The sequence below is a fragment of the Nycticebus coucang genome, chromosome 8, assembly GCF_027406575.1.
Source record: "Nycticebus coucang isolate mNycCou1 chromosome 8, mNycCou1.pri, whole genome shotgun sequence".
Lineage (NCBI taxonomy): Eukaryota > Metazoa > Chordata > Mammalia > Primates > Lorisidae > Nycticebus > Nycticebus coucang.
The window spans coordinates 3,211,609-3,236,182 of record NC_069787.1 but is presented as its reverse complement, the minus strand read 5'-3'; the positions used below and the strand labels follow the sequence as shown (position 1 = coordinate 3,236,182).

The following is a 24,574-nucleotide window of genomic DNA, read 5'->3' as shown; positions in this document are numbered from 1 at the left end:
GCAAAGGTCCGGAGGCAGGAGTGCATCTGGCATGTTTAAAGGCCAGAAGGCTTACCAGGCTGGAGAGCTGGGAGAAGGGGCAGAGTGAAGGGAGATGAAGTCAGAACGGCAGATGGGGAAGAGTTTGTATGTTATTCTGGTTGCAATGGAAAATGAGCACAGAAATAAAGTAATTTAATTAATTTAACATTTTCAAATTTCTTGGTTTTCATACACAGCAGCAAAACTTTTAATAAAATAACAAGAACTGGCTTCAATATACAACTAGATAAAAGTAGTATTGCTCTGACTGGTAGGGGAAGCTAACTAAAGCCCTCCTGGCCCTCCCTCCTCCTTAACATCTGCAAGCCAGAGGAGCTAGAAACCACCAGATGATCTATCTCTAAGGTTCCTGGAACTCTAACAAAACCCCAGCATTACTGTCAAACACTACAGGGAGAGGAGGCTTCAGAAACAAGACGGGATACTTTTCTGACCCAGGACAAGCGCTCTGAAGATTTTAAAGTAAAACCCTGATGTGCACTTGCTTTCTGCACGAAGAGCAACAATAAAATCTGGTTCGTCAAGGGTTCCAGATAAAAAACACATTGCTGAAACTACAGGGACAGAAAACCATCAGGATTGACAGGGGAGTGGGATGAAAGGAGAACTGACTACAACAGAACAAAAGGAACTTTCTGGGTTGATGGAATATTATCTATCTTGGATGTAGTGGGCACATTTGTCAAATTCACAGGTCTGTGCACCCACAATGGGCATTGTCTACAGTGTACAAATTAAACCTCATAAACCTGACAGAATAAAATCATGCTGCTGGCGGACACTTCAGAGGTATTTTACAGATGAGAAAACAGACTCGGAGAGGGAAAATGGCTTGCTCCTGCTGAGGCAGTAGACCCCAGGAATCCCAGCACGAAGGACAGTGTCCTAAGGTCACTGCAGCTCTGAAGTGGGCTCAGTTTCAGGTTTCCTGACTGCATGTAAGGAGTTCAATAATTGCCAAAGGCTTTCCCCACTCCAAACAGGCTGTCATAAGGGACAAACCTCAATGCTTTGTAATGAAAAAACCAGGGGGGAAATTCCCACCTAGTTGTGTGCCCCGGATTAGTCCTGCATGAGCTGGGGTTAATAATATCCTCTTGCCAGCAGAGAATGCACCTGCAACCCGGCTGGCTCCCAGCAGCCTCTCCAGAAACAAATAGCCACTGTGACTCTGAGAGGAATTACGATACCTACATAACTCTTTTGCTCCCAGGCCCACCAGACTACCTCCTAAGAAGGACAATCTGGAGGTTACCGCAGGAAAAGAAATAACAAACTGCCCAGCCCTACATTGCATAACCTGTGCTCAGTACACCATGGGCTCCACTGAGACTGTTATCTCAACAGGTAAACAAGAACCCTGCCCCCTCCCTGACCACCATCAGCCCTGGGCCACCACGCTAGGCACAGGCCACTGACAGACGGTCTTCAGGACACCACTGCTCTTTATGCCTATATTTTTACACTCCACTGTCCCTGCAGCTGCTGGCATCATCACTGGGCACAAATTCATCCACAGACACACTCTACCCATACCAGCCCTTGCCCTGTCACCTGCTCCAAAATGGGGTGGTCCTGAATGACTCAAAGCTGCCTCCTGCACCTTGCTCTTTTCCATCCTACAGAAACCAAAACACACAGAAACCAAAGAGTGTTGTTTGTTTTTTTAAAACAAAACAAAAAACTCTTCAGGCAGGAGTTTCTGCTTCCTGGTCCCACCTACTCTAGAGGTACCATGGTCACAGAAAGATTCTTGACTTGCTTTTTCTCCACTGTGGTGCGGGAAGGAGGCCCCACCCAGAAATTATCCCAATTTTACAGAAAACAAAGACAAACAGCTAAGTAGCCCAGACAAAGGCAAAAAGGAGCAGACCTACAACAGCCCAGAGAGGAACAGCACAGGGGCAGTGGGGTGCAAGTGACGCCTGTTGCCCTGGTGGACACAGCCCCTGCCCTGTGCTGACCTAGCCCTGTGCTCCTCAGAGTTGTGAAGATCATGAGGACTAGAAACCACGAAAGAAAGCAAAGATCTCCTACAGTGCTGTTCAGTAAAGTTACTGAGTGCTTTCTGAGAGCTAGAGCAATGCTCTGGCCTGTCTAGGGTCTCTTAGCCCATTAGGGAGGACTGATACCTCGGTTAAGAAACTGATTTCATTCATTACGAATATTATTTATCAAACCACCTCCAGGACACTGTGGCAACCACATCCTGCTACTTTTAGTCAGAGCCATTGCCAAAGCGTGGTCCTCTCCCCCACCTTCCGGTATCTGTGAAGTTTTCAGTTTCCATCAAACTCCCGCTGGGGGAGGGGACCCGTGCAGGCCCTAGACGACAAAAGTTCCACCACCAGGTCCACAAAGAGACTGCAGGGAGGCGTGGCCAGGCCGGAAATAATGACAAAAAGTTTTGGCCCTCGGGTCCTAAAAGCAACGACTTCCTGATCCCTCCTAGCCACCGGGGATGTAGCCTTCGGGCCGCGTTCCCTCCAGCCGGCAGAGCTGGGGGCTCCCCCGGGCGGGGAGGGATCGGTGCCCCGCACCCCGCGCGCTCCCCACATAACAGTCTCACAGGCTGCCTTCCGCCAGCCAAGTTATTTCGGAGCAAAGGCCCCCAGGGGCGTCAACCCGGGAGGGCAGGGCCTCCTCCTCCACAAAGCCTCGCCCCTCCCCCCAACCCAAAGCCGGGGCCTTCTGGACCTGAACCTGGCCCAGACCCTAAGGCCCAGGCCTGCACCGAAAGCAAGGATTAACCAGGACCCTCGGCCCAAGGCGGGGGCTGCTCTGCTGCCCCCGCCCCGCCTGACGGAGGAGTCTCCCAGGGAGCCCGGGCAGGCCTCCCACCTTGACCCGCTTGCCCTGGATCTCCAGCGTCTTCATGGTGAAGTCAACGCCGATGGTGCTTCCCTGGCGCTCCGAGAAGGCGCCGGTCTTGAAGCGCTGCACCACGCACGTCTTGCCCACACTCGCGTCCCCCACCAGCACCAGCTTGAACAGGAAATCGTACTGCTCGTCCGGGTCCCCGGGGCCTGGGCCCGGCCCCGCCATGCCCTTGCGGGAGCAGAAGGCCCAGCGCTCCGGACGCTGGGGCCAGCCTGGGCTCACCCAAGCCGCGGGCCGAGCACTGTCCGCTCCAGCCCGCGGGCAGCCTGGCGACGTGGAGCCGCGGCAACACCTGAACGGGCGGTACCGCGGACCGACGGCCTCCGCCCCGCCCCGGCCCGACGCGGCTCCTCCCCTGCCGGACCCGGAGCCCCGCGGGCGCGGCACCGCCCCGGACTCGCCTAACCCGGCCCTCGGCTAGACTCCCGGCCGGCCCTCAGCTCGCGCCAGGCCAGGCCCGCCCCCGGCACCGCCCCGACCCCGCCCTCGGCACCGCCCACAGACCCGCCCAGCCCGCTCTGACTCCGCCCCATAGCAGACTTCGCCTCCCTCCGGCACCGCCCCCTCCCAGGCTCCGCCCTCGATCTATTCCCCCGCCATAGACACCCCGGCACGCCCACAGCGGGGATTTTGTCTGACCCCAAACCGCTACCCCACTTCACACCTTTCCTCAGCCCCGAGCACAGGTCCTGTCCGGTGCCGCCCGCCCGCCACATCCCAGGGGTTGGCCAACCTGCCTGGGCTGTCCTACCCGCCACCTCCCAGAACCACCATCCGGGGCAGGCCCGAGGCAGTGGTGGGGCCCCCGCGTCTGCGGGCCTTGGGCCCAAAATGGCTTCCTCCAGACTGGGTCGCCGGGAAGGGGACAGGCACTGCAGTGTTCACACCGACAAGGCAGAGTACCTCTCACAGACGGATGGCAAAGGTTGTAGCGTTTTCCCACAGTGAAGAAAGGATAGACGGGAAGAAAGGAGAAGGTTTCATCCAGGCCAAAAATTAGGCTGGCTACAAAACTGGGGAAGATGCCGAAGTCCTTGTGGGAAGAGGGACCCACTGCGAAAAGGCAGTGGTTGAAGCAGTTGCCCAGATGGCTGAGGATCAGCCAGCTCAGTGATGCTCTGGGTGCAGTTGGGGGAACTGGAGTAGGGGTGGGGGCGTCAGTGGAAGGGCAGACCAGCACTCCAGAAGTCCAAACATCTGCAAGACGCTTAAACTAGACCATATAGGACCTATCCCCAAAGGACTTTAGAGCACTCACGATGGGAGGGAATGGACGATACCGCTACCTTCTTCACGCAGCTCTCTTTTAGCAGTCTACGCTTTTTTTTTTCTTTTTTTTTTTGAGACAGGATCTTGCCCATGCTAGAGTGCAGTGGTGTCATCATAGCTCACAGCAACCTCAAACTACTGGGCTCAAGTGATCCTCCTGCCTCTGCCTCCTAAGCAGCTGGGACTACAAGTGCCCGCCACAACTCCCAGCTAATTTTTTCTATTTTCAGTAGAGACAGGGTCTCACTCTTGTTCAGACTGTCTCAAACTTCTGGGCTCAAGTGATCCTCCCACTTCAGCCTCCCAGAATGCTAAATTACAGGCATGAGCCACCTGTGCTGTCCTCTATTTCTATTTAATTCAATAAACTTGGCTAATGTCTACTATAGACCAGGCATTATTCAATAAACAGAGGGCCTGGGTATGCACCAGTGAACAAAAGTGGACAAAAACCCAAGCCCAGCACAGAGAGCAAGTCCCCACACACAGCTTCTACTGAAGCCTGCTGGTCAGCTGCTCGGGCCAAGTGAGGAAGAGACTGGCTGAGGGAGCAAAAGCAGACCTCATGGCCAAGGCTGAAGAGTGGTTTGTTCTGAAACAGTTTGAACTCTAACAGTCCCAAACAGGGAAGCCCAACATGCACTGAAAAGCAATTCTGAGAGCCCTGCTTTGGGGTGTCAGAGTGGAGAATTGGAGAGGCAGGAAACAGCCTCCACTCCAAAGTAGAAGTAGACTGAAGGAGACGGGATGGAAGACGTCCACAGGTGGGGCTGGCTCTGACAAAAGTCCAAAACCCCGAAAGCCATGTCTGCTGCCAGCTTAGAGCAGCTACCCACAGTACAAGGTGGAGTGAGATTCAGGATCCAGGAAGAGCGGTGGAGAGGGAGGAGGGATGCTGGATGCTGTGGGGCGAGGGGTGGCTTGGTTAGCTAACCAGCCTTCACACTAGCCTGGAACTGTTTTGGGGCTGGGTGACAGGCAGGCCAGTCTGGGTATGGATTGTGTCAGAAATTCAGCCACCACCTGCCTCCGTGGGGTAATAGAAACATTCTAAAACCGGACTGTGGTGAGGGTTGCACAACTCAGGAAATTTATTAAAATCATTAAAATGTACATTTATAGGGTGGCGCCTGTGGCTCAGTGAGTAGTACACCAGCCCCATATACCAAGGGTGGCGGGTTTGAACCCGGCCCCGGCCAAACTGCAACAAAAAAATAGCTCGGCGTTGTGGCAGACACCCATAGTCCCAGCTACTCAGGAGGCTGAGGCAAGAGAATCGCTAGAGCCCAAGAGCTGGAAGTTGCTGTGAGCTGTGACACCACAGCACTCTACCAAGGGCAACAAAGTGAGACTCTGTCTCTAAAAAATAAATAATTAATTAAATAAAATGTACATTTACAAAGGGTGGATTTTGTGGTATATAAATTAGGCCCCAATAAATCTGTTAAAAAATATCTGCGTTTTCTCTCTTTTGGTTGTAAATTCCAGAATTTCAAAGTGGCATTTTATTTGAAATGGAATTAAGCTAATTTGAAGTGGAACAATTAAAAAATATTCGTGAGGTCTCATTTAATGCCTCAAATTTGAAATAATGCATATACCAAAATTGTTTAAATGGGTCAATAATTTAACATCTTTAAAGGTAGTAGTGGGGTGGGCTTAGTGAATAATTGTGCCGTTGCCACAAGGGGGCACCATCCTAGCTGATAAATAGACGGGTATCCTACAACAGCATGTTCCCTGGATCAGACTTCCTCCAAGTGATACAATTATGTCTGATTTTCTTCTTCCTTCCTTCTTTCTTTTCTCTTTTTCTTTCTCCATTCATCATTATTAAAATATATAGCCTACAACACTACCATGCAAATTTTATGTGGCAGTACCAAGGATAGTGCTAAAAATGCACCCCAATCAGAAATAAAAGTGAAAAAATACCACAAAGAAGACCAGACACTAGCCATGATACCCTGTGCCCTTAATATAAAAGAAGACTTGCTGCAAAAAAGTAGAAAATTTAAAGCAGTAATAAAGCAAAAATCAGCTGCAGCAGCTGTTTGTGGGCTGGGAAGTCTTCTCCCAGAGCAGACCTCAGCTCACTTGATGACAGGCCACCAGGCCACTCCCCCTCCCCTTTCAGAATCCAGAAGTGTCCTAAACACAGGCCAAATGAGTTTCCTGCTCTCACCGCTTCAGTAGATGGCACCAGTCTCACAATGGAGGCTTAACGTGAAATATGGGGGTCACCAGCATCTCAACACCATTACTCAATCTCCACCAATCCCACCCCCACACACACTGCTACCCCACACCAACCCCAGTCATCTTCTGGAGGACCGCCCTGGCTTCCTCCCTGGCCTCAGTGTCTAGTACGCCCTGCAGGCCCCCCATCCCCCCAAGTCTGCTGCTAGAAGGGATCTTACACAGGCATCCTCTGCACAAACAACTTCAATGCCAAGTCTCAGAGGTTCACACATGTTCAAGGCTCCACTGTCTTCTCCACATCATCTGCTCCTCTCAGCCCTTGAAACCCCCTCATGCGATTTCCGAGCCACTCAAGCATGCCAGTTTTTCACAGAACATTTTCTTGGCCCTGCTGCTCCCACCTCTCCTGTTAGGGAAGAGGAGACCCAGGCTCAGAGACTGCAGTGCTATTCAGGCCAGGAGTTGCACTGGAGAAGTACCCAGCACAGCAACTTAGCACTGGCCAGGTCAGTCCTCTAGAAGAGCTGGCCCTGTGTCCTAGCACTCTGGGAGGCCAAGGCAGGTGGATTGCCCTGAGCTCTGGAGTTCAAGACCAGCCTGAGCAGGAGTGAGACCTCCTGTCTAGAAAAAAAAAGAAAAAAATGCCAGTGGTGGAGGGGCAGTGTGGAGGTGCCAAAAAGAACTGGGTAGTGCTACTCACCTCCCTGTCTGCTCATTAGCCATGTGGGTGCTGGGAGGTGGGCTGGGCCTGGTGGCCCTGCAGGTGGGCTCCTGCTTTTAGTGCTGTGCAGCCAGTCTGAGCAGGTGGGAAATCCCACCTGTGTCCTATCCGCCAATGTTACAGGGGATTGGATGGGCACCGGCAGGATGGTAGGACGAGGGGAGGCGGGTTTTCATCTCTTATTTATAAATTGCCCTAGAGCAGATGGGGTGAGGAGCTGAGGGTACAGGGGAAGCAGAAATGAAATGAAGACTGGGATGAGTTACCCTGCCTAAGGCCTGGGTAACTCACCTTAAAGCAAACAAGGAGTCATTTAGACTCACAGGAGTGGCATGAGAGAAGAGGAGGGAAGTTGATGGAAAAGTATATATGGAAAAGTTGCCTTTTGGGAAACTGCAAGCAGAGCCAAAGCTAATAATAACAGATATTTTTAACCAAAATCTCCTGAAACTGGTTCTGTGGCCTCTGAGCAATGAGCTCAGCCAAGGTGACCACATCCATACCAGTAGTCACACCCGCCCAACCAGCTACCACCCTATCCCAGCTATTTCCAGGCCTGGGGCAGGAACCTGCAGAGACAGTCCCTCACCTCCCAGGGCTCTCAAGAAGTCTCAGGGTATCTGCCAGGGATACCTGTAGGATTTTCCTCCATTCTGAGCCTGAATCCTAAGGAGCCCTCATGAGATTGGATAGGAGAGGGCCTTGTGCACAGAAGGTTGGGAGCAGGGGACAGGAGCCCTTGGTTTTTAAGGTGGCCCAGGCTCCAGGCACTTGACATTTTTTCCAGGAAGACGAAATGCCTGATGTCTGAATGCAAGGAGGTGCCCTTGAAGACAAACCCATAACTGGGCCTGAACATAGTCCTAGAGGCTCAGATGTGGGTCAATCTGTCCTCAGGGCCCTCTGATGCCTCCACCCATACCAGAGGACTACCCAGATCCCAAGGCAAACTCAGAGTTTGCTCTGGGTTCAGTCCTGGACTCCAAAGTAGGGAAACTAAGGCTATGGTCCAGAGGGACTTGCTCAAAGCTGTGGCCACAGAGACTATGGCAAGATGACTCTGCCCCACTTCAGCCCAGGTGGAGCCTGGGATCAGGTCCCTTCCTTGCTGCCCCAGGGCTGGTGCTTCAGGGACTCTCCCTGAACTATGGCAGGATTTTTCAGTGAGTCTGCATATCCTGTTGCAGGAAGACGAGGCCCAACGGAGAGAAAGAGCACCCAAACACCATGTTTATAAGAGGAAGGCTTTATTTACCAGCTGGGAGCTTATGGCATAGAATTCCAAATGGCCACGCTCCCCAACTAGCTTCGTCTTTTCCTTTTTATCGACAGTCAAAAAGTTCCACCCCACAGGTGGCCTTCTCGTTGGCCAGTTTGAGTCAAGCAGGAGATGCTATTCCAGCCCCTACAGAACTACATGATTTCATGGAACTTGAAAATTTCCAAGTTGCAGGAAGTTTACAAATTCCCAAGAGCTGAGTCACCATGGCAAAGACCCCACAGGTGTATCCTTGTGGTCTCTATGAGAAGACCACACCCTCCTCAGGTATCCTCCTTCGATCCCAATGCCACTGTCCCCTTGGAGCATTTAACCCAAGAACAAGCTGCAGGCATGGAAGTTTCCCTTTCTTATAAAAATCTTTAATAAAGGCCAGGCACAGTGGCTCACACCTGTAATCCTAGTACTCTGGGAGGCCAAGGGTGGTGGATTGCCCTGAGCTCCGGAGTTGGAGACCTGCCTGAGCCAGAGGGAGACCTCCTCTCAAAAAAAAAAAAAAAAAAGAAAAAGCCAGGCATTGTGGTGGGCACCTCAGCTACTTGGGAGGCTGAGGCAAGAGATTCAGTTAAGCCCAAGCAGCAAAATCAAATTCCTGCCACCCAAACAAGAGGGAGCAGGGCTTACAGAAGACTGTGGCTGCTGACCCATGGGTGCAGGTCAGGGCTGACACATCATCTTGTTTTTTCAAGAGAGGATATGTCTTTTTAGAAAATTGGGGCCAGGTGCATTGGCTCATGCCTGTAATCCCAGCACTCTGGGAGGCCAAAGCGGGAGGACCACCTGAGCTCACAGGTTGGAGTCCAGCCTGAGCAAGAGTGAGACCTCGTCTCTAAAAATTTGCCGGGTGTTGTGGCGGGCGCCTATAGTCCCAGCTACTTGGGAGGCAGAGGCAAGAGAACTGCTTAAGCCCAAGAGTTTGAGGTTGCTGTGAGCTATGACACCATAGCACTCCATTGAGGGTGATAAAGTGAGACTCTGTCTCAAAAAAAAAAAAAAAAAAGAAAGAAAGAAAAATTGAATTTTTAATGTTAGCCACTGATTCCTCTTCTTCCCAAATCACAGTAAAAGGTGAAATAAAACACAGGCAGCCAGTTAGCAAATGCTGTTTTATACACTCCAAAATAAAAACAAATGCATTCATACAGTAGCAAAATATTTGTACAAAACTGATGGCTGAAATGTTCAGCACCTAGACAGCCTACCAGGGAGGCCAGATCCCTACTCTCAGCACATGAGGTAAGAAAGGATGAGAAAGGAGCAGAGACCTCAGGCAGCCAAGGGCAGTGGTCCTGAAGGGACACAGGAGGATGAAAGGGCCCAGCAGATCTTCCGGACTCCAGCGAGAGCCCCAGCTCTGCACTAATATCCCAGGAGCCTTTTGGCTTCTTCACTCTGGGCCTGCAGGGTCTCACTCGCATACTTCTGGAGGAGTTCCATTTTCTTCCTTCGTACAAGCGCCTCCTCAATCTGTGGACATTAAGAGTAAAAGGCTCACGCCTCACTCCTCAGCAAAGCCACCCTCTGCCAGAACCCAGCCAGAAGGAAGTCCTAGTGAGAGGAGTCCCTCAGGAGGTCTGATTCAAATCCCTAGACGGTCCCCAAGAGTTCCAACTCCCTCCCGTTGGAAACATCTGACAACAGAAAGCATTCATTGGTTTCCTCTAAAGCAGAATCCCGCTCCTTCTGGGCCCCACACCCTGTCATGACCTGGGGGAGCCCATAGCTGCAGTCCTACCTCTTGCTGTGATGGCACAGGCACGTGGGCGATGAACTTCTGTTGCCCGTCATCCCCGCCTTTCTCCTGGCTGCCTTCCTCATCCGACTACAATCAGAACAGAACAACAGAAGTCCCTCAGCAGGAGGCCAGCTAAGTAAGTGCTGGTACCTCTATGAGACATACTACCCTTGGAAGATGTACTACTCTGCAGCTATTTAAAAGAAAAAAAGGGAATGAGGAAGTTCTGTACTCAAGGCACATTACTAAGTAAAAAAAGAAAATGGGCCATGCACGGTGGCTTGTGCCTGCGATCCCAGCACTGCTGAAGGCCGAGGCTGGAGGACCGCCTGAGGTCAGGAGTTGAAGACCGGGCTGAGCAGCACAGGAAGACTCCATTTGTACAAAAAATTTTTAAATTAGCTCGGTGTGGTGGCATGTGCCTATCATCCCAGCTACTCAGGAGGCTGAGCCCTGCCTGGGTGATGGAGTGACACCCAGAAAAGAAAAAAAAAAAAAAAAGCAACAGCACACAGCATACATTATACTACTTTTTATATAAGGAAGGGAAAAAGAACAGAAACTCACAACACCAGTGAGAACTAGGTAGATGAGGGCAGGAACAGGAAGGATAACCTTTGTTATCTTTGTACCTTTGTACACTTTCTTGGTTTTGAACCTTGTGAATGTATCACCTATTTTTAAAATTTTGTTTGCTTTTTGTCAAGACACAGTTCTACTCTACGCCCTGAGCAGAGTGCAATATTGTTGTAGCTCACTGAGACCTCAGACTCTGGCTGTGGGCATCCTGCTGCCTCAGCCTCCACGGCTGCTGGAATTATAGGTGCTTGCTGTGGCACCTGGCTGGGTTTTTCCATTTTTTTCATAGGTCGGGGTCTCACTCTCACTCAGATAAGCCTCAAACTCCTGAGTTCAAAAAATCCTCCTGCCTCAGCTTCCCATAGTGCTGGGATTACAAGAGCGAGCCACTATGCCTGGCTATTTTTAAAATTTTAAATTTAAAACATATAACACATGTAGAAAGAAGACCAGCTCAGGCTTCTGAGTTGAGTCAATACAAATTACTAATAACTATAGCTATAGACTTGGAGGTGAGAGAAAGGACTCCCACAGCGTGTCAGAAGCCCGCTTTTGACAGGCTCTGTGCCAGAGACCCCCACAATCAGTGCCCACTCTGGCTAGCAGTGTGAACGGGAATCAACAGACTTTGGAGGCACATGCTGTTGGAAGGAGTATGAATTGGTATGATCACGCTGGGAAACTGATATATCAAACCTCACGGCTACCCTGAGACCTGGCAGTTCTGCTCCTCAGCACGTACACCACAGACGCACAGCACGGAACGAGGAAGGTCACAGCAGCCCTTGTGGTGTTTCAGCCCCACAACAAAAACCACACAAATCCCCAGGGGCACCAGACACCAGAAAGCACACACTACTCCATGCAGACACAGGCGCACGCTACTCCATGCAGACACAGCCGCACTCTACTCCATGCAGACACAGGCGCACTCTACTCCATGCAGACACAGGCGCACGCTACTCCATGCAGACACAGGCGCACGCTACTCCATGCAGACACAGGCACACTCTACTCCATGCAGACACAGGCGCACGCTACTCCATGCAGACACAGGCGCACTCTACTCCATGCAGACACAGGCGCACGCTACTCCATGCAGACACCAGAGAGTACAATACTCCATGCAGACACAGGCACACTCTACTCCATGCAGACACAGGCGCACTCTACTCCATGCAGACACAGGCGCACGCTACTCCATGCAGACACCAGAGAGCACAATACTCCATGCAGACACAGGCGCACACTACTCCATGCAGACACAGGCGCACTCTACTCCATGCAGACACAGGCGCACTCTACTCCATGCAGACACAGGCGCACTCTACTCCATGCAGACACAGGCGCACGCTACTCCATGCAGACACCAGAGAGTACAATACTCCATGCAGACACAGGCACACTCTACTCCATGCAGACACAGGCGCACGCTACTCCATGCAGACACAGGCGCACTCTACTCCATGCAGACACAGGCGCACGCTACTCCATGCAGACACAGGCGCACTCTACTCCATGCAGACACAGGCGCACGCTACTCCATGCAGACACAGGCGCACTCTACTCCATGCAGACACAGGCGCACGCTACTCCATGCAGACACCAGAGAGCACAATACTCCATGCAGGCACAGGCGCACACTACTCCATGCAGACACAGGCGCACTCTACTCCATGCAGACACAGGCGCACTCTACTCCATGCAGACACAGGCGCACGCTACTCCATGCAGACACCAGAGAGCACAATACTCCATGCAGACACAGGCGCACACTACTCCATGCAGACACAGGCGCACTCTACTCCATGCAGACACAGGCGCACGCTACTCCATGCAGACACAGGCGCACACTACTCCATGCAGACACAGGCGCACTCTGCTCCATGCAGACACAGGCGCACTCTGCTCCATGCAGACACAGGCGCACTCTACTCCATGCAGACACAGGCGCACTCTACTCCATGCAGACACAGGCGCACACTACTCCATGCAGACACAGGCGCACACTACTCCATGCAGACACAGGCGCACTCTACTCCATGCAGACACAGGCGCACACTACTCCATGCAGATACAGGCGCACTCAACTCCATGCAGACACAGGCACACTCTACTCCATGCAGACACAGGCGCACTCTACTCCATGCAGACACAGGCGCACTCTACTCCATGCAGACACAGGTGCACACTACTCCATGCAGACACAGGCGCACACTAACATGCAGACACAGGCAAAACCCGTGGGTCAGCAAAAGTCAGGAGAGTTGAGCCCTGGCGCAGAAGCAATCGTCTGAGGCAAAGGTCAAGTTCTGCTTTGTCACTGGTATTGGCCATGTGGGTGTGTGAAAACCCAGTGATCTGCACACTTAGGCCTTGCACACCTCTGTATCTGGAATAGTGCTCAGGAATGAAAAAGAATATATAGGGTGTCTCAATAGTCACCCCTACAGTTGCCATACATAGGGGAGATGGGAAATCGTAGCTAAATGTACCTTTATTTACAAAATATTCATTATGAATATTTCATTAAAAAATATTCATCACAAAATTTTACAAAATATTTACAAACACTTCTCTACCTGTGGGCCACCTCTTTGTAAAATGTTGTGATGAACACTTTGTAGATAAAGGCACATTTAGCTACAAGTCCCCATTTTCTCTAGGTATGGGAACTCTAGGGAAGACTTCTGGGAAACACTGTACTACTGAGGTCCACAGCCAGCTGGATCTCAGGGCATCATGCTGTTATATACAGGCCATCTCCAAAGGTGACACACAGTATGATCTCACTAACAAAACATTCTGAAATGACAAAATCTTAGAGCTGGAGACAAGTTAGGCTTTGCTGCAGTGAGCGGTGGTGGGAAGGTAAGCTGTGTCTGTGAAGGGGCAGCACAGGGGTTTTTGTGTGGAGGGGACAGTTTTGTAATGTGACTGCACTTCAGTCACACGGATCTACACATATAATAAAATGATGCGGAACTCAATGTCAATTTCCTGGTTTTGCTGCCACTAGAACTACATAAGCTGCAACTACTGGGGGTGATTAGGCAAAAGGTACACAGAATTTCTCTGTGCTATCTTTTTTTTTTTCTTTTTTTTGAGACACAGTCTCACTATGTCACCCTCAGTAGAGTGCCATGATGTTACAGCTCACAGCAACCTCCAACTCTTGGGCTTAAGTGATTGTCTTGCCTCAGCCTCCCAAGTAGCTGGGACTACTGGCACCCACCACAACACCCAGCTATTTTTTTGTTGCAGTTGTCATTGTTGTTTAGCTGACCCAGGCTGGGTTTGAAACCCACCAACCTTGGTGTATGTGGCTGGCACCGTAATCACTGTGCTATGGGCACTAAGCCATTTTTTTTTTATTATTAAGAGTCAGGATCTCAGTGTCGCCCAGGCTGAAGTGCAGTGGCTATTCACAGATATAATCACCACACTGCAGCCTCAAACTCCTGGCCTTAGCCACCCAAGCTGCTGAGACTACAAGCATATACCAGCATGCCCACCTGATACTGTCTTTTTTTTTTTTTTTTGTAGAGACAGAGTCTCACTGTACCGCCCTCGGTAGAGTGCCGTGGCATCACATGGCTCACAGTAACCTCTAACTCTTGGGCTTAGGCGATTCTCTTGCCTCAGCCTCCCGAGTAGCTGGGACTACAGGCGCCTGCCACAACGCCCAGCTAATTTTTTTGTTGTTGTTGCAGTTTGGCCGGGGCTGGGTTTGAACCCGCCACCCTCAGCATATGGGGCCGGCGCCCTACTCACTGAGCCACAGGCGCCGCCCACACCTGATACTGTCTTAGCAGCTTTCTGCAAATGTGTAATTATTACAAAAGAAAAACAGAAACCATCCTCCAGTGGCTTTCCACTGCTCTTCTCCAAAATGCAGGCCTGCATATCCGCTCCACTCCTCAACCTCCGCTTGTACACTGCATTCATGCTTTCTGCACTTTGGCCCCACTGGCCTGTCATCTTTCCCTCACACTGATCACAGGAGCCCCTAGAGCAGTGGTTCTCAACCTTCCTAATGCTGCAGCCCTTTACTACAGTTCCTGAGGGTCGTGAACCACTGCCCTAGAGCACTCGGTTCCCCCGTTGGAAAATCTGGGCTACATCTGGGCTGAAGGGTGAACTCCCCAGCAAAACCTCCACAGGCTGCTCCTGCACCCAGCTGTTGCCCAGGGGCTGCCATTCATTGTCTCTGCACACTGACTGCTCCCCCAGGCTGTGAGCCACATGCCAAACTCTGCACCTACCATGAGACTGGCTCACAGTAGCTACTCACCAAACACCTGCTGAGAGCAAATGAACGTTCGCACTTAAAGTCCTCGGTGGCATGCTCCCAAGTTGCTGCAGACCCTTCACTGACCCTTGCGGATCAGTGAGACCTGAACAGGGGCCTGAATCCCTAAATCTCTCTGAGCCTGCTTCAGAGATGCCACTGCAAGCTCCTCACATGGGACTTGACCCATTACCTGTGTGTGGGCAAAGACGAGCAAATCTGATCTCTCTGGACCTATCTGGGTAGCAAGGCATCCACATGCCAGGCCCTGCAGAAGAGCCTGGGGCCTGGAGGTTCTGCCTAAGAGGCAGGAATTCCAGTTTCCATTAGTAAAACAGGGACATTAGACTATGAAAGAGGTATTGGCACTGCCACTCGACAGACATCGAGGTCACAGGCTAAAACTGGCACGGCACCTGTCTCTAAGAAGGAAGGAAGGAAGGAAACTCTGGAGTAAGGCACAGGTGACGACGTGGTCTCAGAGCCACTCCCTTCTGAAGGCCTCCCTGCAACCCTGTAAAGTGGTCTTCACAGCCATTCCACACGCAAGCAAGCTGGGCTTGGAACCCACCTAGTCTCTGCGCCAAACCTCCCCCCACCACACTTCATGGCTCAGAGCATAAGGCAGGGAGCACCAAGGGGATCAGCTCCAATACCTCCTCCTCGGTGACAGCATAGATGTTGATTTCTTCCTCCTCATCCTCCTCTTCTTCCTTTTCTCCTCTTGCCAGCCGAGCCTCTCTCTCTGCTTTCCACTTTTCCACTAATTCGGCTCTAACTGAAGACAAAGCAGACCAAGTGCTTCTTATTCCAGGGTCTATACAAACTTTCCACACTGTGCAGGAAAGGCCACCATGGCCCCTCTGGAAAGGGACACCCTCCTTCTGCCCTTATTGCCCTGAGTGGGAAACGGATGTGGGGGCAGTAGGTCCCACAACAGCTCTGGCTTGACGTTGCGAACAAGGGAGCTATTCAGGCAACATCCTTGGATCCTCCCCAGTCCAGCAACCCGAGTGGCTTCCCAAGATGCCCACCTGAAAATGGAGGAGGCAGAGGCCAGCACGCTGGAAAGGAGCTCCAACACTGGCCAGCTGGTCTCCAGAGTCACAGCTGGATGTGTCCCCTGGGGATTAGCACTAACATAGTCCTCACTCGGCTATCATGAGGCTTCTAAGGTGGCTTGTTAAATGCCTAGCACGGGGTCTGGGGTGGAAGACGTGCTCACATGGTGGCGCCTTCTTGTTCTACATCAATAACCCCACAGCAGATCCAAAAGCTACCGAAGTGAGTGAAAGACCAGTCTGAATGTGGGTCTTCTGGCTTCCCCAAACTACTACTTCTGGTCCAACATAGCCCTGCCTGTCTTGACCACAAGAGGGTCAGGGGAATTAGCTAACTATTATATCTGAATACCATTAGCAGCAAAGAAAGCTCCCTTCTGGCATAAAACACTACTGAAAACCCTGTTTTCAAATGCAAGAACAGAAATCAGATGCCATCTATCATGAAAAGAAATGCCCAGAGACCTACGTTTCTTTTCATATTCCTGTTCCAAAGGCACAATAACGCCATCATCTTCATCTAGGTAACCGTAGTACTCAAAATCAATCGCCTTCATGAGCTCAGCACGTGTTTTTCTGGGAGGAGGAAGAGCTACAAGAAACAGCAGTAACTTAGCTGAATTCCCAAGTCACAATCACACTTGAGCCAAGCCTGGTCCTGACATAGCACTACACAGCCATATAACAAGTACATTCATGAAAATACCATGAAATAGTCACTTCTCTATACTATTCATGGGATTCTGTAAGTGGTGCACCTCTTTCTTAAATCAGAGCTTTGACCCAATGAGTCCTTTTAAAAGGTATTTATCCTGGGCGGCGCCTATGGCTCAGTGAGTGGGGCGCCAGCCCCATATGCCGAGGGTGGCGGGTTCAAGCCCGGCCCCGGCCAAACTGCAGCAAAAAAATAGCCGGGCGTTGTGGCGGGTGCCTGTAGTCCCAGCTACTCGGGAGGCTGAGGCAAGAGAATCGCGTAAGCCCAGGAGTTGGAGGTTGCTGTGAGCCGTGTGACGCCACGGCACTCTACCGAGGGCGGTACAGTGAGACTCTGTCTCTACAAAAAAAAAAAAAAAAAGGTATTTATCCTAATTAAAAATAAAAACAAACACAAGCTAGCAAACCTTTATGGACAGAGATGGACTTCACAGTATTACTTTTTTTTTTTAAAACACAGCCTCACTTTGTCACCCTGGGTAGAGAGCTCTGGCGTCATAGCTCACAGCAACCTCAAATTCTTGGGCTCAAGCAATCTTCTTGCCTCAGCCTACCAAGTAGGTGGACTACAGGCACTTGCCACAACGCCTGGCTATTTCTTTTGTTCTTCAGTTATAATTCTTTCAACTAATAAGTAACTGAAACATGAGCTTTATTTGATGAACTTAAGAACAGCTTTGGGAAGCATCAGAGAAGCCTCTCATCCAGACCCACAGATGGGTATATGCACAGAGTGTGAAATTTGGCACCAGCCAATCCTGGGTTCACTTTCAGCCCCAACTGTGTGCCCTGGACCTATGATTTCAATGCCAGTGCTTATGGTTTCTCTTAAAATCCAGGAACAATAATTACTACACAATACGGCTGCTAAGAAAAAATGTAAGAAGAGAGTTTAGTATATAGTATATCAACTCATGAGTATACTAACAATCAGAAGCTAAAATCTTCACAAGTATTAGTTACTTACGTTCTTTTTCAAATAACTCTCTAACACCAGGCAAATCTTTTGCTGCTCCAAAGTACTTGTAACCTCGGTTTCCTGGGACTTCTTTCCCTTCATGATCCAGCATTTTAGGGCCAACTTTCTTATTAGGAAGAAAAAAAAGAAAATGGATTCCATCCTTAAACCCACCATTTCCATGTCTGCAAATACATTTTACAATATGCTAATGTGGAAAATATTTACAAGTACAAGTGTTTATGGTCCTCTTTTGTCCCTTAAAAATCAACCTGAATGGCTGGGCGCAGTGATTCATGTCTATAATCCTCACACTTTGGAAGGCTTTGGAGGCAGATAGATCACTTGAGGCCAAGGAGTTCAAGACTAGCCTAAACAAGAGCAAGAGCCTGTCTCTACAAATACAGAAAATTAGCTGGGTGCAGTGGCAGGCACCTGTAGTCACAGCTACTTGGGAGGCTGAGACAAGAGGACTTGAGCCCAGGAGTTTGAGGCTGCTGTGAATTATGATGACATCATTGCACGTGGGCCTGGTGAGACCCTGAATCAAAACAAAACACAAAACACAACTGCAAACAACCTAAGGATAATCAGGAGAAGACAAATGAAATAGATTTAGAAGATGAAAATGTATCTATTAAAAATGATGATGCCGTGCCGTGCCTGTGGCTCAAGGAGTAGGGAGCCACTCCCATATGCCGGAGGTGGCGGGTTCAAACCCAGCCCCGGCCAAAAACCACAAAAAAAAAAAATAAAAAATAAATGATGATGCCAACGATTATGTGACCATGGACCAGGTCCTGTACTACAGAGGAAACGCTGCCAAAGACTGTAATTTTTTTTTTTTTTTTCAAGAAGCAGTCTCATCTTGTTGCCCTCGGTAGAGTGTGTGGCATCATCATAGCACAGAGCAACCTCAAACTCTAGGTTGGATATAGTGTATCAACTTAAGGAAGCAATTCTCTTCCCTCATCCTCCCGAGTAGCTGGGACTACAGGCATCTGCCACAATGCCTGGCTAGTTTTTCTATTGTGAGTAGAGATCAGGTCTTGTTCTTGCTCAGGCTGGTCTTGAACTTGTGAACTCAAGCAATCCACCCACTTTGGCTCCCAGAGTGCTAAGATTACAGGTATGAACCATGGAGCCCAGCCACATAGAAGTATTAAGGGGTAAAGAAGCATGATACATTGTATTTAACCTCCTTATCAAATGGTTAAAAAAAAAAATCTTGCGTGGCGCTTGTGGCTCAGTGGGTAGGGCGCCGGCCCCATAAACTGAGGGTGGCGGGTTCAAACCCAACCCCAGCCAAACTGCAACGAAAAAATAGCCAGGGGCAGCACCTGTGGCTCAAAGGAGTAGGGCACTGGCTCCATAAGCTAGGGGTGGTGGGTTCAAACTCAGCCCCGGCCAAAAACTGCAAAAAAAAATAGCTGGGCGTTGTGGCAGGTGCCTGTAGTCCCAACTACTTGGGAAGCTGAGGTAAGAGAATCACTGAAGCCCAGGAATTGGAGGTTGCTGTGAGATGTGATGCCACAGCACTCTACGGAGGGCGAAATAATGAGACACTATCTCTAAAAAAAAAAAAAAAAAACTCAAGGTACTCACAGAAAATAAAGCAAACACAACAAAATATTAAAAACTGGTAAATCTGGCTCAGCACCCATAGCACAGTGGTTGCAGTGCCAGCCATATACACCAAGAGTGGCAGGTTCAAACTGGCCCGGGCCTGCTAAACAACAATGACAACTGCAACAAAAAATAGCCGGGCGTTGTAGTGGGTGACTGTAGCCCCAGCTACTTGGGAGGCTGAGGCAAGAGAATCTCTTAAGCCCAAGAGTTTGAGGTTGCTGTGAGCTATGACACCACAGCACTCTGTATCAACTAGTGAAACTCTGTCTCAAAAAAAAGAAAACCCAACCAACCAAATAAACAAAAAACCTGGTAAATCTATATAAAGAGTACATAGGAGATCTCTGTACTATTTCTGCTACTTTCTGTGTTAAGAATGTTTTTTAAAATGATATAAATGGGCTGGGCACAGTGGCTCATGGATGTAATCCTAGCACTTTCAGAGGCCAAGGTGGAAGGATTGCTTGAGCTTAGGAGTTTGAAATCAGCCTGGACAGTAATAAAACCCTATCTCTACAAAAGATTTTAAAAATTAGCCAGGCACAGTGCTGCATGCCTGTTGGTCTAGCCACTTGGGAAGCTGAGGCAGGAGGATCGCTTGAGCTGAAAAGTTGGAGGTTGTAAATGAGCTACGATGACACCACTGCACTGGAGACCAGGTACGACAGACCATGAGTCTATCTCAAAAGATACATAAATGAATAAATGATCATTTATTGGTATGAAACTAAGCTCCTGATACATTAAGAGAACAAAACATGGTTAGTTAGAACATGAATCATTTCATAAAAGTGAATATATATGCCTAGAGAAAATTATAGAAAATAGAAAATGTTACAGTAGTTATTTCTGGGTAGGCAGAAAATATATAATTATACTACATATTATATATTCATAACATACATGATAATGTATACTTTCTTTTTTTTTCTTTGTAGAGACAGTCTCACTGTACCGCCCTTGGGTAGAGTGTCATGATGTCACACAGCTCACAGCAACCTCTAACTCTTGGGCTTAACGCGATTCTCTTGCCTCAGCCTTCCGAGCAGCTGGGACTACAGGTGCCCATCACAACACCCGGCTATTTTTTTTTTTTTTTGTAGAGACAGAGTCTCACTTTATGGCCCTTGGTAGAGTGCCATTGCATCACACAGCTCACAGCAACCTCCAACTCCTGGGCTTAAGCGATTCTCTTGCCTCAGCCTCCTGAGCAGCTGGGACTACAGGCACCCGCCACAACACCCGGCTATTTTTTTTTTTTTTCGTAGAGACAGAGTCTCACTTTATGGCCCTCAGTAGAGTGCCGTGGCATCGCACAGCTCACAGCAACCTCCAACTCCTGGGCTTAAGCGATTCTCTTGCCTCAGCCTCCCAAGTAGCTGGGACTACAGGCGCTCGCCACAACGCCCAGGTATTTTTTGGTTGCAGTTCAGCCGGGCCGGGTTTGAACCCGCCACCCTCGGTATATGGGGCTGGCGCCTTACCGACTGAGCCACAGGAGCTGCCCCAGCTATTATTATTATTATTTTTTTTATTACAGTTTGGCCGGCGCTGGGTTTGAACCCGCCACCCTCGGCATATGGGGCCGGCGCCCTACTCACTGAGCCACAGGTGCCGCCCGATAACGTATACTTTCATATTTTACAATTTCTATATTATTTTTTCCCCAAAGTATGTATTATGTATATAATCAAAGTTACCATTTTAAGAAAAAGACTAAACCTTCAACCAAATTGTACATACAGTGAGCATGGTTTCAGTTACGGCATTCATGCAAAAGCAATGGAAGGAAATATTCAAGTAGCTGCTCTAGGGAATGGGATTATGGCCAAATGTTATTCTGCTTTCTCGTATTTTTCTAAACTTAATGATAATGTATTATTTTTATATGTAGAAAACAAAAATAAAATCATTAGGCATTAAAAAAACTCAAGAAGAAAATATATAAAAACAGGGCGGTGCCTGTGGCTCAGTCGGTAAGGCGCCGGCCCCATATGCCGAGGGTGGCGGGTTCAAACCCGGCCCCGGCCAAACTGCAACCAAAAAATACCTGGGCGTTGTGGCGGGTGCCTGTAGTCCCAGCTACTTGGGAGGCTGAGGCAAGAGAATCGCTTAAGCCCAGGAGTTGGAGGTTGCTGTGAGCTGTGTGATGCCACGGCACTCTACCGAGGGCCATAAAGTGAGACTCTGTCTCTACAAAAAAAAAAAAAGAAAGAAAATATATAAAAACATTAACAGTGTTGAATTTTTGCTTTACTTTAACATAAGTGCCTTTCCCTCTGCAAAGGGAAGAACAAATGTAGAAAAGCTGCATGTCTCTCTACATAACACATGACAGCCCAATGATCAGAGACTGTCACTTCCAATGACCAGAGGTAGATCTTGTCACAAACAGGTAGACAGGTCAGGGCCTAAGGCAGTACTTTTCAAAGTCAACATCCATCAGTGGGTCTTTAAATCAATTAAGCAGATCATAATCATTAATTTTTGAAAAATCAAAATGAAGCCGTGTGTGGGAGCCTATGACTATAATCTTTGGAGGCTGAGGCAGGAGGATCACTTGAGCTCAGGAGCTTGAGATAAGGCTGACCAAGAGTGAGACCCCGCCTCTACTAAAAATAGAAAAACTATCTGGGCATTTGGGAGGGAGCCTGTAGTCCTAGCTACTTGGGAGGCCGGGGCAAAAGGATGGCTTGAGCCCAAGAGTTTGAGGTTGCTGTGAGCTATGACACCATGGCACTTTAGCCAAGGTGACACATTGAGACTTTCTCTCAAATAAAATAAAATAAAGAATGAAAAGAGAAAAGGCTGGGCACTATGGCTCACGCCTGTAATCCTAGCACTTAGGAGGCCGAGGTGGATGGATTGCCTGACCTCACGGGTTTAAGACCAGCCTGAGCCAAAGGGAGACCTCCTCTCTAAAAAAATAGCCAGGCATTGTGGCAGGCACCTGTAGTCCCAGCTACTTGAGAGGCTGAGGCAGGAGAATCGCATGAGCCCAAGAGTTTGAGGTTGCTGTGAGCCGTGACATCACAGCACTCTACCAAGGGCGACAATGTGAGACTGTCTCAAAAAAAAGAAGGGGAAAGGGAAAGGAAAGGAAATCAAAATGGAACAGAACAGAAAATATCAGAATGCATCACACTGGGTGGCGCCTGTGGCTCAAGAAGTAGGGCGCCGGTCCCATATGCCAGAGGTGGCGGGTTCAAACCTAGCCCCAGCCAAAAACCAAAAAAAATAAAAATAAAAAAAAGTACTTTAAAAAAAAAAAAAGAATGCATCACACTAAGTATTTTTCCAGCACATTTTTTTTTTTTTGAGACAAGCCTCAAGCTGTCACCCTGGGTAGAGTGCCGTGGCATCTCAGCTCACAGCAACCTCCAACTCCTGGGCTCAAGCGATTCTCCTGCCTCTGCCTCCCAAGTAGCTGGGACTACAGGTGCCCGCCACAATGCCTGGCTATTTTTTGGTTACAGCCACCACTGTTATTTGGCAGGCCCAGGCTGTATTTGAACCCACCAGCTCAGGTGTATGCGGCTGGCGCCTTAACTGCTTGAGCCACAGGCGCTGAGCCTCCAGCACATTTTTGTGTGTGCTGAGTTGTAATATAAAGTGGGTATGTGTGCATTTTACAGTGGGTTGGGGTCCTAAAATTTTGAAATACTGTTACATTTATAAGAGTCCAAGAAAAAAAAACATAAAGACCACCAAATGGAGTGTCCCTGAAGCCCCCTCGGATTAAGAAGCCAGCAAGTGACTGCCCCAATTCCCTTGGCGCTGAGAAGGATGTGAGGGGCCATGGTCACTGTACACACAGGCACAGAAAGATGAAGTGGCTTTCTCAAGAGCACCTGGCCGGTGCATGCGTGCAGGTGCCACACCTGCCCTAAGTCCCGTGCTGTGGTATCTTCCAGCGTCCTCCTACCCAACCTTTTCAAAAGGTTTCCCATCCACATGCAATAGTCACTTCCAAGCCTTCTTTCATTATCAAGGGCCTACTCCATGGCTGGGATGCGCTGGGAGCTGCAGGGGTACAACACTTGGTGGGTCCAGCCACTGGGGCTGCTACTGACTTACTCCATAGTCAGGACCGCCCAGCTCCTTTATCCGGACTTCCCAGTGTCCTTTCTCCCTTAACAGCTTGTTAATCTCGTCATTCAGGTCTCGGATTCGGAATTCACCTAAACCAGCTAGAAAACAAACATGTTAATATCATTGCTTCAAAATGGGATCGTCTTAAAAATGAATGTCATTTTTTATGTACATTACATAAAAATATTCATTTAAATTGGTAAAAAAAATCAATAACCCCCAAAGAAATAAAGGGACAAGGATTATAGATTATAAACAGAGTTCAGACTAGTGTAGGAAAAACACATCCTTCAAAAAGACTTCATCCTTATTACCATTGAAAGCCTATAAACTTAAACAACCCTGCAGTTCTATTTATACAACTATTAAAACAGCAAATGCCTAAGGGGGAAGGAGAGATTTAGCATCTAAGGCCAGTGGGATGCAAAGAGGCTGGCACCCTTGGCTGGCAGCAGTCTGTGCTGGTTTAGCCCTCTCAGAAAAGCAATGTGTTGCTACATGGAAAATGTTTTGGCAAGAATTACAGGCCTGAGAATTAAGCCTAAAGGATTAACGGAAAGGATGTACACAGGAAAGTTTGCTAAGATATTGTCTACAGTGGCCGAGAGCTCTAGCAACTGGGGCATCCCACCCTGAAGAAGGGAAAATAATTAATGAACTCTGCGAGGCTGAAATGGAACGGCGCGAGGCTGCGTCAAAGGACCATCTTCACACACTGGAGACAGAGCACAGCCTTCAGGAAGTAATGGTGAATGGGGACCGCAAGCACAGAAAAGAGCTTATGCTCGTATTACAGCTAAGAGGAATGCTCTAGAAAATGGGCATGAGGGGTGGCGCCTGTGGCTCAAAGGAGTAGGGCGCTGGTCCCATATGCTGGAGGTGGTGGGTTCAAACCCAGCCACGGCCACAAAAAAAAAAAAAAAAAAGAAAATGGGCATGAGGAAACTTTCTGGAGTGATGGACATACTGGGCTAGGCCCAGTAACTCATGCCTATAATCCTAGCAATTTGGGAGGCCAAGGTTGGAGGATCACTTGAAGCCAGGAGTTTGAGAATAACTTGGCCAACATAGCAAGACTCTTGTCTCTATAAAAAAAATTTAAAGTCTGGTCTGAGTGCAGCA

At 49.2% G+C, this 24,574-nt stretch overlaps 2 protein-coding genes across 2 annotated transcripts in view; both read right to left on the bottom strand.

Moving 5' to 3' along the window:
- Positions 1-3,365, bottom strand: part of RAB43 (RAB43, member RAS oncogene family) — a 39,550-nt gene extending 36,185 nt beyond the window's left edge. Inside the window, exon 1 of the mRNA XM_053600357.1 lies at positions 2,884-3,365. Within this exon, the coding sequence (XP_053456332.1) occupies positions 2,884-3,087 (204 nt within the window). The 5' untranslated portion in view covers positions 3,088-3,365. The remainder of the gene's footprint in view (positions 1-2,883) is intronic.
- Positions 3,366-9,485: 6,120 nt separating this feature from the next.
- ISY1 (ISY1 splicing factor homolog) overlaps positions 9,486-24,574 on the bottom strand; it is a 29,365-nt gene continuing 14,276 nt past the window's right edge. Inside the window, exons 6-11 of the mRNA XM_053600356.1 lie at positions 23,438-23,550; positions 17,741-17,858; positions 16,529-16,651; positions 15,655-15,776; positions 10,129-10,215; positions 9,486-9,860 (exon numbers count right to left, since the gene is read on the bottom strand). Of these exons, the coding sequence (XP_053456331.1) occupies positions 9,753-9,860; positions 10,129-10,215; positions 15,655-15,776; positions 16,529-16,651; positions 17,741-17,858; positions 23,438-23,550 (671 nt within the window). The 3' untranslated portion in view covers positions 9,486-9,752. The remainder of the gene's footprint in view (positions 9,861-10,128; positions 10,216-15,654; positions 15,777-16,528; positions 16,652-17,740; positions 17,859-23,437; positions 23,551-24,574) is intronic.